General features: G+C 47.3%; 1 protein-coding gene across 1 annotated transcript in view; it reads left to right on the top strand.

Moving 5' to 3' along the window:
• Cadps (calcium-dependent secretion activator 1) overlaps positions 1-13,935 on the top strand; it is a 721,673-nt gene that overhangs the window by 535,796 nt on the left and 171,942 nt on the right. Inside the window, exon 26 of the mRNA XM_075882731.1 lies at positions 10,182-10,256. Within this exon, the coding sequence (XP_075738846.1) occupies positions 10,182-10,256 (75 nt within the window). The remainder of the gene's footprint in view (positions 1-10,181; positions 10,257-13,935) is intronic.

A 13,935-nucleotide genomic window follows, 5' to 3' on the forward strand; every position in this document is an offset into this window, starting at 1 on the left:
AGGTCCATTGATGAAAAGTATTTGGTGCTGTGGAGTTGATCAAGGGTGTCGTCTATTCAGGGGAGGGGGTATACGTTCTTTTTACTGTTGTCTTGTTGAGCCAGCGATAGTCAACGCGGAAGCGTAGTGTTTCAGTCTTTTTCTTCACTAACACCACCGGTGACACCCATGGACTTGAAGGCTGGATAACGTCGTCGCGGAGCATTTTGTCGACCTGTTTCTTTATGGCCTCGCGTTCTCTCACGTCGAAACTCTGTACGGACTCTGATGAAGTAGCCTGGCATTTTTCTTCTATTACGATTCAATGTTTCGTGGCAGGGGTCTGTCGAATTATCTATGATGAGGAAAAACAGTTCTTGTATTTCAAGAGCAGTTATTTCAAGAGCAGGTTTTAGAGCTGCTCTTGTTTATGCGTCGGAAGGCTCGTATTAACGCCAAATGTTGGTTGAAGGGTTTGAGTCGTCGGAGTAGATTCGGCGGAATCGTTAAGGGCGAAAGCATTGCTGGCTTCCAGTATTTCTTAGGTAACGTAGGTAACTGTCGTGCCTTTGCTCACGTGTTTGTACTCGTTGCTGAAGTTCGTGAGCATCACTCTTGCGTTTCGTTCTCGCAGCTCGGCTATTCCTCTGGCGACGGAAATTTTGCGATTGATCAAGAGGTGTTGGTCTCCTTCAACGACGCCTTGCATGTCTGTCGATTCTTGAGTGCCGACGGAAATGCTGACGCTGGAACGAGGAAGAATGGTGACTTGGTCTTCCAGCACATTCAGGGGTGCCTTCCTGACGACGTGTGCGGCAGCAGTGCCTTTTCTGTTCATAGTGTTATGAACTTGATATGACTTGATATGATAGTGTTATGATAGTGTTATGTCGATGACGGCACCATGGAGGCTTAAGAAGTCCATACCAAAGATGACATCTCTTGAGCAATGCTGCAGTACGATGAAGCTTGCAGGATAAATCTTACGGTTAATGCTCACTCTGGCTGTGCAAGTTCCTGCCGGCGTAAGTAGGTGGTCTTCAGCTGTATGGATTTTGGGGCCTTCCGAAGTTGTCCTAACTTTTTTAACTTCGCGGCGATTGTCTCACTGATGACGGTATAGTTGGCTCCGGTGTCGACGAAAGCTGTGACGCTATGGCCAGTCGATAAGGATGTCGAGGTCGCTAGTTCGTCTCCTCGCGATGCAGTTTGATCGCGGCATCGAATTTCGGCTACCACGATTTTTACTGCTGCTTCGACGTTGCATCATGAAGTCGTCTTCTGGCCCGGAAGTTTCGATGTCAGGGCAAGGTTCATGTTACGGTGGGTTCTTGAAGTTTCTTCGCAACGTCGGTGGCGGCGGTTGATTTTCGGCAGTTCGTCATACATCAACCGCACCTCCAGTGGTTGCTGCCCTTAGTTTTCTGAATAAGGGCTAGGAGACCAGCTTTGGGTCGGGCCAGCGTACGGGCGGCGGTGAGGCGACATGTAGCGACCAGGTGACAGTGAACGAAAAGATCCTCGGGGTGTCCACTGCGCTGCTGCAAGATAGTCGCCACGCAGTCTCATCTGATGGTACCAACAGCGGCGATAGGTATGGTCAGCTTCTCCGCAGTGATAGCAGAGAGGTCGGTGGTAGGGGCACGCAACACTTCGGTTTTCCTCGAAGCGTTGCGCTGACCGGCAGATGGATGGTATGACGTCGGCGGTGGCGGTAGTGGACGACGAAACTGTAACAGTGCGGCCTCTTGACATGGGCGGGAAGGGGAAGCGTAGCGTCGGGCTGCAGCAGCGCAGCTCATTGCTTGCGACTGAGGATGCGGAGCTTCGGACATTCCATGCAAATGCCGAACTTCTTCACGGACGGTGGCAGCAATCGAATCCACTTGGGGCTGCGACGAAGGCCACAGTTTCCTTAGCTCTTCCCGCATGATCTGTCGGATGGTCTCACGCAGGTTGTCCGTGCTAAGGGCATGAGCTTCGGCGTAGTTCGTGGTCGAAGAGCGATGGTCATACTGCCTTGTGTGCATCTCAAGGGCCTCCTTTAGTGTAGAGGCTTTAGGGAGGAATTCTTTAACCGTTTTGGGTGGGTTGCGAATGAGTCCTGCAAACAACTCTTGCTTCATGCTCCACATGAGAAAGCGGAGCTTTTTGTCCTCAGCCATGGTAGGATCGGCGTGCCAAAACAGTTTCGTCTTCTTTTCTGTGAAGATAGTGGCATTTTCGTTGGGTCGCTGCATTGGGTCTCATGCAAAGCAGCGGCTCTTCTTTTGCAAGTGACAATCGTGAAAGTTTCCAGGAATGTGCCGTGAAAAAGAGGATTGCAGTGCTCACTCCCGATTTTCATACCAGGGCCTCGCTGCGTCTTTCTGATAGAAGTAGACGCAGCGCAACTTTTCTTCGGAGTCCCACTGGTTCAAGGCGGCCACTCGTTTGTACGTTTCCAGCCAGTTCTCAGGTTCTTCAAATGAGGATCCGTGGAAGATCGGTGGCTCTTTTGGCTGCTGCATTACGACCACGGTGGGCGTCGGTACAGGGGCTGTCATAGTGGTCACTGTAGTGGTAGTGGCCTTCAGCTTGTGAGTATTATCCAGTAGAGCCCTGTACTTTGGAGGTAGCCGCTGTTGTCGGCGGCTTGCTCGCAGGTCGAGGTTTGCGGGGGTGTGTGCTTCATGGTTGGGGCTTGGCTCTCGACTGGAGGGGGGCGTTCGGTACACGGGTGGCAAGCACCTCCACCACATGTCTAGGAGTCGTGACGTGGACGAAGGCAGCAGACTGTAGGTAGAATAATAAACTGTTTATTCGGGCCGAACTTGTGGCCACGTTAAAAGAAAGTCAGCGTTCACCAAGACACTTGCACTGATAGCGGCAAGCACAGCATCGGCCATCGATCTAATGACAAGCGGCGAAGTGTGTCGGCATTTATACATTCGCCAGCGAACACTCTAGTGTTATCGCTAGCGTCGACGTAGCTTCCAGAATAATCTGAAATGCTCATGACGTGGGCGTAATCACAACAAAATGATCTACGGCAGCCCTGAATCTTCTCAAACTGTACTGAGAATTGCATACAGCGTATTGGAGGGATAAGAAAACTTGAGGAAGGAACGTCGCACTATCAAGGAACTGCGTATAAAACGTTTTGATGGTCAAGGAAATTGTAATGTGAGAATTCTTAGATTCATCAGCATATACAAATTGTTTACTTAAGTTAAATAATAACGTGGCAACAAAAGTATAGGGGATGTTTTATGAGTTAATTGTACTGTATATGTGAATAAAGAAAAGTGGACGGAAAAATAACTTGCCGTGGACGGGGACCGAACCTGCAACCTTCGAATAACGTGTCCGATTCTCTACCAATGCTCTACATTGCTTGAGTTCGTAATAATTATACAGGCGATATCAAGTTTTAACGAAGTTGCTTGCGCCCTTCACATGCTAAAAAATATGTGCACACAATTTTATACCGATTGGTTTATCAGAAGTACCAAAATCATGGTGTCTGAACTCTAGAAGTTGCCAAAAAATGGACCTTGAGAAAAACGCATTTCGAAGGTATGAGTAAAAGCTCACGCATGCAGAAAATATATGCTTCTTAAGATGATTTATTTCATCATGAGAGCTTGGGATTTACGATTATTTTGAGCATGTGGCTTTAGTAAACTTCTCATTCGAAATGCAATGGCAAGCAGCCTGGTGACAATTTCCAGGGGACTCTAGACAATGAACTCTTCTTAGTTTTTAATCGCCACCTTGTGCTTTTCAAGACCAATTTTAAATTACCCCGAGCTTAATCAGAATGCTCACTTTTTGTTGTCCTTAAATTAGAGAAACTGAACTTCTGAAAGAAAATAAAAATGAAGAATATAAAAGCTTGAAAAAGAAAAACAAGCATTATTCAAGTCGCCTCTTCTTAAGAACCGAACTTGTTACCCTTGTTACGTGGGTTTATTTAGGTACGGAGCAACTGGGAAGATAGCAGCAACAGCAGGCAAAGCATAGCCAGGGAGCGAACAGCCGAGCAAGCCAGGCGATAGCAACGTGCTTCCGCATGTGTCTATCTTCTTCCTCACAATAAGCCCCGGTATTGAGAGGTAGCCATCCTGGCGACCTAGAGAGAGGTCAGAGGTTCATAATACGGCTTGAGACGGTTAATGTGGACTGTTTATGCCCCCGACGACAAAGATCGGAAGATGGCATAACGGGTTCAACCACATACGTAACACGAGAGGTCTGCACAATCAGGCGGTAGGGTCCGGGATACTTCGGAAAAAGCTTAGACGAAAGGCTGGGAGCGGCAACTGGCGAGACCCAAAGCCACACGAGAGAGTCGATGGTGAAAGAGTCAGCAAAGATGTCGGCGTCGTGACACTGTTTTTGGCAACGCTGTTGGTCATAGGTGAAATAATGGGCCAGTTGTCGGCATTTCTCAGCGTGATGAGCCACTGCAGACACAGGCTGGTAGTCGTCAACGTCTGAATAGTATGGTAGAATTGTATAAATGGTGCTAGAGGGTTTACGGCCATGTAGCAAAAAAAAATGGTGTGAATCTGGTGGTGGTCCTGGGAGGCGGTGTTGTAGGCGAACCTGACAAATGGAAGAACAAGATCCCAATCGCAGTGGCCTGACGCAGCGTACATCGAGAACATGCCACCCAGAGTTCGGTTAAAGCGTTCCATTAATCTGTTTGTCTGTGGGTGATATGCGATAGTGGTGTGGTGAATAATTCTGCATTCAGATAGGAGTGATTGCAGCACGCCTGAGAGAAACACACGGCCCTGATCACTGAGCAGTTTACGAGGGGCGCCTTGGTGGAGAACAAAGCTGCGTAGAATAAACAATGAAACGTCTTTGGCTGTTGCAGCAGGTAAGGCAGAGGTTTCAGCGTATCTTGTCAAGTGATCTACGGCAACAACGATCCAGCGGTTGCCAGTGTCAGTGCATGGGAGAGGCCCATACAGGTCAATGCCGATGCGATCATATGGGTGGGCTGGGCAGGGAAGCGGCTGGAGGGGTGCTGTGGAGAGCTGTGAGACTGGTTGGCATCGTTGGCAGGCGAGGCATGAGTGGACGTATTTGCAGACAAAGCTGTACATGCCGCTTCAATAATAGCACAGGCAAAGGCGTGTGTACATCTTGAACACGCCGCTGTGGCCACACTGAGGGCCATTGTAGAAAGCGGAGCATAGATCGCGATGAAGATGCCGGGACACGACCACTAACCATGTGAGGCCATCATTGCGGTAGTTACAGCGGTATAAAAGACCATTGCGGATGTACCTGGCGGTGTAGCGCTAGTGGAGCCGGGGTGGTCAGGGGGCTTGACAAAAAGTTTAGAAGTGTGGTGATTCATGCGTCATTTCGTTACTCAGATGCCATGTCCAAGATGTCAAGTGGCAAAATACTGTGATTGTGACTAGATGCGTTAGTGTCTGAAATGAGTGGGAAGCGTGACAAGGCGTCAGCATCAGAGTGTTGTTGGCCAGAACGATATACGACACGGATGTCGTATTCCTGGAGTCGGAGGGCCTACTGAGTGAGTCAACCTGACGGATTCTTGAGGTTTGACAACCGACACAAAGCGTGGTGATCTGTTACGACGTCAAAAGTACGACCATAAAGATAGAGGCGAAACTTCCGTAGAGCCCATATGATGGCCAGGCACTCTTTTTGGGTTACGGTGTAATTGGTCTCAGGTTTTGTGAGCGCGCGACTGGCATATGCAACCACATATTCGTCGTTGGCATCGTCACGTTGTGCAAGCACAGCACCAAGGCCAACACCACCAGCATCAGTGTGAATTTCTATGCGTGCGCTCGGAGCGAAGTGATGCAAAATTGGTGGAGACGTAAGCAGGAGTCGAATTGTCGTAAGCGCATTGTCACAAGCTTCTGACCAGGTAGATAGTTCGCTGTCGCCTTGCATTGAGAGGTGTGATGACAGTAGTAAAATTTTAAACGAAGCGCCGAAAATAGGAGCATAGACCAAGGGAGGTGCGTAGTGTTTTCAAGTTAGTAGGCTTCAGGAACTCGGATGCGACGTGATGTTCAGCAGGATCGGGAAGAATGTCTTTTTTGGAGACGACATGGGCTAGTATAGTTAGTTTTCTAGCGGCGAATAGGCACTTTTTCAAGTTCAGCTGAAGACTGGCATTTTGGACACATGTCAAAACTTGATGCAATCATTGTATATGGGTGGGGAAATCTGGCGCAAAGACAACAATATCATCTAAATAGCAGAGGCAAGTGTGCCACTTCAGGCCGCATAAAATGCAGTCTATCATGCATTCAAAGGTGGCAGGCGCGTTACAGAGACCGAATGGCATTACAGTAAATTCGTACAATTCATCTGGTGTTACGAACTCGGTTTTCGAGTGGTCAATTTCAGCCATGGGCACTTGCCAGTAGCCAGAGTGGAGATCCAAGAAACAAAAAGAACTCACCTGCTTGCAAGCAGTCCAGTGTGTCATCAATTCATGGCAACGGGTACACATCCTCTCGGGTAATTTGGTTAAGCCGGCAGTGATCGACGCGAAATTGTATTGTGCGATCTTTCTTCCAAACAAAGATGACATGTGATGCCCAGGGACTGTTGGAAGGTTGAATGACATCGTGTTTAAGCATGTCATTCACCTGTTCATCGGTAAGGCGCCTTTCACTTGCCGATACTCGGTAGAGACGCTGCCGAATGGGTGCATGGCTTTTGGTGTCGATAGTATGCGAAACAGTCGCTGTGCGGCCGAGTGCGTTTGCTTGGCAGTCAAAGAGGAAGAGAAATCGTCGAGCAAGCGAAGAAGTTGGTCTCATTGTGTCTTCGTAAGGTCGCTGGCTATGGCTGGTGTGAAAGATCGTGGTAGGGGCCAACGAGTTTCTTGAGGGTGGCCATAATTGTGGGGTCATTCATGGTGTCAAACATCGAAGATGACGCCAGTGGCTTGGCTTTGCCGAGGGTTTCCTGGCGGCACAAAGTGATTGCCTCGGTGGATGGATTGGTGATGTACATCACAGAGGTGCCTGAATGGAACTCGAGAACAGCAAATGGCAATGGCAGTGATCGGCGACAAACTAGAAGTGCAGATGGTGCGAAAAGCACTGAGCCGTCGTCTTCAGAGTCACAAGAAATAGAAACAAGAACAGTAGACTGGGCAGGTGCAATGGTGTCGTCACAAACTGCAATTTTGCGACAAGTGTCTTTGTCTTCGATGATGTCTGTCAAAAATGGGAACAACTCGAATTCAGCGCGGGCGCAATTGATGATCGCACATTGTGTAGGGAAAAATTCCACCCTAATATGACGTCGTGAGAACAAGATGGCAACATGGTGAATTCGATCACATAAAGAACATCCTGGATGACGACATGGACTGTGCAGGCACTGGACGGCTCAACGTGCTGCCCGTTGGCTGTATGAAGGGATAGTCCAAAAACAGGCGTCGTGACTTTTCTGATATAGTGGCAAATGCCGGCATCAATCGCTGAAAGCACAGCGTAGGTGTTGACAAGGGCTAGCGTCTATGTTCTTTTTATAGCGACTTCAATAACGTTTTAGGGAGAAGTTTGAGGCCTTATGCATTTCGCCGGAACCGCAGTTCTCGCCTCCTGAGCTGCACTACTTAGTTTTCCTGGCGCACAGGGCTCCACCGTCGGTGCATGGGGGAAAGGGAGCGGCGCTGAGGAGAAGGTGAGCGGCGAGAGGAGGGTGGGGTCCGGGAGGTAAGATCAGATTTGTAGTCGTTTGAATAACTGCGGCGGGGCTGACGTGGCGCATATGTGACCCATGGTGGACCTACACTGTTGGAGATAGGTGGTGCACGAAAGCGACCGTAACGGGCCACATGTCCAACAAGGCTACAATGAAAACAAATAGGACGGTTGTCTTCCGTGCGCCAGGGGTCATCGGCTCGTGCGTATTGTACGACTGGGCTGGTGGGAGGCGATACTTACGGTCGAATAGGCGAACTACGTGCGCTGTAACCTTGCATCACAGGCCTGGAATTGACTGCGGCGTACGTCAGCGGAGCAGCAGTCGGAGCAGCAGTCGGAGCCTGATGGAGAGGAGGCGGAACTTCTTCGGCGACCTGGTTCATGATGATGTTTTGGAGAGCAGGCGCCAACGGAAAATTTGACCGGTCGTGAACAAGTGGTATCAGGGAAAACTGGGCAGCGACCTCTTTACGGACGAAATCCTTAATCTGTAGCATCAGAAATGAGTTGTCAGGAGCAACAATCAATCTCGACATTGAAGTCGCCTGTGGATGAGAGTGGCGCATGGCTGTGCGTTGTTTGCGCAGCTCATCAAAAATTTGGCAAAGACAAGTTCAGATACTGTGGATGGGGTCTTTGCCAGCAGCATCTGAAAGGTGTCGTCTTTAATCCCTTTCAAAATATGCCTGATCTTATTAGCATCGGCCATTGCGACATCAACGCGGTTACACAGGTCGACAACGTCTTCAATGTAGCTAGTGAATGTTTCACCATTCTGCTGCGCACGGCCACGCAACCATTGCTCGGCTTTAAGCTTGCAAACAGCGGGGAGCCTGAATACTTCTGTCACGTGCGTTTTAAAAGCAGCCCACGTTGGAAAGTCGCGTAGGTGGTTTCGATGCCACACGCTGGTGACGTTGCTCAAATAAAATGACAGTTGAGCTTCGTGGTGTCATCCCAGGGGTTGGTCGCTCTTACCTGTTCATATTCAGTAAGCCAGTCTTCAACATCCTTCTCTTCTGTACCGCTGAAGATTGGTGAGTCGGGTTGACGTGATGGGCCAGGGTAGACCAATTTAGGCATTGGGACAGCAGGTTGTTGCTGCGGTTGATTTGGTACTTCATTCGGCATTGCAGAGGCTGGCTTGAGTTTCTGGCTGCAAGTTCCAGGTTGTCGTTACCCAGCAGCTCCATCACTTGTTACGTTGGTTTATTTAGGCACACAGCGACTGGGAAGATAGCAGCAACAGCAGGCAAAGCTTACCCAGGGAGCGAACAGCCGAGCGAGCCAGGTGATGGCAATGCACTTCCGCGTGTGACCATCTTCTCCCTCATTAGAGTTAAAGTAGAAGCTGGCTCATAATAATAATAATAATAAAATTTGGGGTTGACGCCCCAAAACAACGGTATGATTACGTGAGAGATGCTGTAGGGGAGTGCTCCGGAAATTTTTTTCACCTGCTGTTTTTTACCTGTGCTGACATTGCACAGTCTGTAACATTTAACGTGCATCGAAATATGACCTCCGCGACCGGGATCAAAGCCACGACCTTCGGGTAAGCAGCCGGGCACCATAACCCACCATGGTGGACTAAAGCTGGCCAAAGTTGGTTCATGATGTCTGACAGCTCAAGGGACACCAGATAAGATGTCAACCTCTTTCTTGGGCTCGTCTTTATTGGCTCTGTTAAACTTCATGTCTCGCTACCATCGCCACTTCAACCGGCCTTGATGACGTTTTTGGTAAGAAACATTCCGTAAACTATCTATCTCGCTGGTTATGGCGCTCAACTGCTGACCCGCAGGTCGCGGGATTGAATACCGGCTGATGGAGGCGGAAATGTTAGGGGCTTACGAAGTGTTCGTGGATATCATTGAAGCGCATCTTTCACCTTGAGATAGTATGTGATGCGGAATACTTGTTACAGTTGTATTTTGGGATGTTGAATTTCCTCAAACTATGTTTCATATATTGCTGTGCAAATTACTTTATTGAGAATCACTACCACGGTAATATTACTATTTTACGTCCTGAAAGCATGATATAAATATGAGAGATGCTGTAGTGGAGGGCTCCAGAAATTTTGACCACCATGTGGTGTTCTTCAATAACGTGTCCTGACATCGCATAGTACACGGGCTTCCACCGAAATACGACGACAGCGGCCGGGATCGAACCTGCGATATTCATGTCTGCAGCCAAGCACAACTAATCCAATGTGGTGCACCACTTCAATGGTGTTTATGTTGGCAATACAGCCATAGAAATTGGCATATTAGATACATTTTTGCATTTTTTGTGTGTGTGCCCTGCATATATCTTCACTACCTGTTATATTTCTCAACCCCCTTTTACGTTGTGCCTTAACAGACTGTTGATTCACGTATAAGTGAATAAATGAACCTAACAGATATGCACAGTTCTTAGGTTGTCAAATGAGACTACCGTGTGATTACAAAACCAGAGGATTAATTGTGCACATTTGTTGTTCTACAGCACCAGTACCACAGCAAAATTGATGGCCTTGTCGATGGAACTCTTCAGGAGATGCAGACAGGACTCATTACAAAGGTGAGCTCAGCTTGCATGGCCAGCAACTCAAGGAAGAAGTCATTTTGCCACATGATGACGAATTGATGAGACCTAACGGACAATAATACCGAGGATATTATAGGCGGTGGTATTTGTAGCAAATGTAATGTAAATGTGAAGAAAGAAAAGTTGACAAAAAGATAACTTGCCGCGGGCGGGGATCGAACTTGCGACCTTTGAATAACACCTCCGATGCCCTACCAACTAGCTACTGTGGCTGTCAACCGCTTGATGTGCATATATAGGCACAATAAATGCAAAATACATGTTCTAATGTGCAGTACATGTGCATATAAAGGAGAAAGCATTAGTCGCTTTAGCCTTGTAGCCATGATGGGGAACACTTTTCATCTGCCAGTTGTTGTGACCTATCATTACGAGCTCGCAGCTGACCATTCCTCCCATACTTCCTGAAAGCTCTAAGAACAAGACATTCGCTATATCAATGAAGGAAGCGAAAATTTTGAGGGCTGTATTTTTTTTTGTTAGACACTATATAAACAGAACTAACAATTAATAGACAATAATACCAAGGACTTTATAGGGGATGTTACCGTATTTACTCACATAATTTGGGCACTCAAAGTATTTTGCCAGTTTTACAAAAAAAAAAAAACAGAATTTTTATTCGCATATTTTGTGCACCCCTTCCCGCTCGCGCCTGCTCACCGGCACATGCACGGAGACTTTGGACCTTTGGATGCTATAGATGGGCGCGCAGCGCCTCGTCAAGCAAGCGAGTGCAGTCCAATGGCCTGCAAGTGCAAAGTCTCTTCATCCGAGGACCTCGCCCGAACGTACCTCATGCTGTACTTGAATGCTCACACCTGTTGACGGGTCGCCGGAACTGCTCAAGTGTTTGCCTCTCTCTATCTCCCCATCTCTACTACCTGTCTACTACCACCTGCTACCATGAGAATGCACGCTCACATCATGGTTCAGACAACCTTCAGCACCAAAGGAGTGCGAGGGCCAACTGTTCCACTCGTTCTCTGCATCAGTGCTTTAACCCACGCTTAGTTAATTTTGGCAGTTTAGGTTCTGCCATCAGTCTGTCGATTATTATTTCCTTGTGATGGGCTACAGCAAATATATATAAAAAATTCAAGCTCGTGGTTAAAGAGTTTGCCAAAAAAAAAAGGAACATTTCAGCATGAAATTCAACGTGTGACGATTGGTGCGTTCGGTATGGGAGGAAGCAAAAGAATGCGTGCTTGCTAATACACGTTTCCTGCCATTGAAAAAGGCCTTTTCAATCATGCGCGAATGCTTAGGTCATCCGGTATTGCCGTATTGTAAGATCCACTTTCTCCCAGCAATGCCGAGAAGAGCCTTCAGAAAATGGGGCATTCGAAGAGGCTCGACAAAACCGAGGACGATACACTTTGGGTGAGCAAGAGTAGTGAAGCGGCCGCGACGATGATTCTCAATCAGGCGATCGATCAGTGGTTCCGATTAGACCGCACTTAACCGGATCTGACCGGTTATAGTACGAGCTAATTGTGTTAAATTAGGAAGTACACTTTGCTTGTGCTCAAATTTACTATTTTTTTTTTCCAAATGGATATACTGCCTGCTTTAGGACTATTGCACAGTACTTAATATGCGTACGCGAAATCCCCACGTAATTTCGCACCCTCTTGTCAGAGCCCCGAAATTGCGAAAAAAAGTGCGTAAATAATGCAAGTAAATACGGTATTTGCAGTAAATGCAGTTATTTCACTCCTGCGCATAGTGCTTGAAATCAGATTTAGTACGCCATCCTGATAAGATGATTACGCCAAACTGGGCCAAACTCTCGAAGTTGGGGGCGTGTACACTGTTAACACGAAGTAGCCCAGCCATAGGGGTGGGCATTTTAGCATGTTATATACCCTTTTACCACCCAACCCCGAGATACGCCCTTCCTTGGCAGTGGGTAAAATGGATTGAAAGGGCTATTTTACCCTGATCATCAAAATTCAGAAAATATAGGAGTTGAGCCACTGTAAGATGGTAGTAAGCAAGAGAAAAAATTGGCGTGAGGCAGAAGTGCCTATCCAAGTATGCCCACTTGGTCAAGAACAAACAAGCGAGCGTTCTCAGCGTGCCATTGTTCGGCCTATCATGTCTCCATCAAATTTGGTGAACAACACTACTCACCACTGGTTCACTAAGAAATTTAAACTTCTCAAGAAGTTTAAATTGTGGATTACTACAATGTAATCTATAAATTTTATAGTGGCTTCTGTCAGTAAAGCTTTCACATATGGCTGCATTCCGTGTAATTAGTTGCATGCTCTAAACCATGAGCACGTGAAATGTTTATGAACTTCTTATGCACCAACTACGTAGTCTTATAGGGGCTTTGCAACACGTTTTGAGCATAGTCAGAAAACGCTACCTATCCGTAGTCTAGGCTCCCAAAAACACACAAGCCAAATATTATAGCGCAGCATGCAGCCCGGAATTTGGAATAAATCTTTATTAAAGTCAGCCAAAAATCATTTCTTGTTTCAACAAATGACGCTACAAGCTCAAAAATCACTCGTCACAGCCTTTGCATCAGCCATTGACTGATTCCAGCATGGCGTACTCGGTTCCTAAAATGTTACAAGAATTTTCTCTGCCGTCCATATTGAAGACCATGGAGTTGCAACATCTAACTCATTACTGGAATGATACCTAAATTTTGTGGCACGTATGCAGTTGAAGTCGCAATAACAAGGCTGCGGTGTCAAACTCTTATCTCAATTCTTATTTGCCCAGAGCTGGTCTAGCTGCTTCCCTTAATGATTGGTTTTTGTTTGGGGTCCCATTATCTACTACTGTGAAATCTTGGTACAATAAACTTCGGAGGGCGGCGGCAATTCGTTCATTATTTTAAAAGGTCATTATAGTAAAGCCCAAAAATTAACCATAAATGCTTATTTTCGATCGACCAAAATGACTTACCTTTAAAACGTTGGGTCCTTGAACTTGTTTTTCGCGAGAAAAAACAAATGCACAAGTGAACACTAAAAAGCGCACATTTACTTCAAAAAGTTCGTCTTGTTTTGTTTTTTGATGCATACAGCACAAACTATGCAGGACGAAGGCCTCCAGCTTATTCACATTCATGTGTCGGGATTCGATGGTGCGATCCAGTTTCTCGCTTAGTGAAAAGCGCTTTCGCTTTTTTGTCGCAAGCAGAGATGAACTCATTATGAAGCTTTAGAATAGCGCACCGCGAGCCCTTACGGTGCGGCCGCTGCCACTCTGCATATGTCGTAACCCGAGTAGCCGGTACAAATCGCGGCCTTCCTGCAGAAAATCCGAAATAGCGGTCGCGTGTGTGACCGAAAAGCGCTGGTTTCAAGGCTATGGTGTCGCTGCGGTTGTGCGATGCGGTTGCAGGATGGCCAACGCTATTTCAAAGCTCCTATGGTGCTCGCTATGCCAGCGACACCTTCAGCGCCTGCAAACGTTACTCTAATGCTTCCTATAGTAGTAGCACCGCAGCATGAATGCCGACTTGTTTTGCGGACTTGATACGTAATTACCAAAAAGAAATTAGCATGACTGACAAGGCCTCCTGGAGCACATGTAGGAGTGACAAAGACAGAAAAAAAGCTGAAGCCTGTGGCTGTCATCCCCTCTTCCTTAAAAAAAAAGAGCTAAAAAAGAAAATTCCTCGCAT

This window comes from Rhipicephalus microplus, unplaced genomic scaffold, assembly GCF_043290135.1.
Source record: "Rhipicephalus microplus isolate Deutch F79 unplaced genomic scaffold, USDA_Rmic scaffold_13, whole genome shotgun sequence".
In the NCBI taxonomy this organism is placed as follows: domain Eukaryota; kingdom Metazoa; phylum Arthropoda; class Arachnida; order Ixodida; family Ixodidae; genus Rhipicephalus; species Rhipicephalus microplus.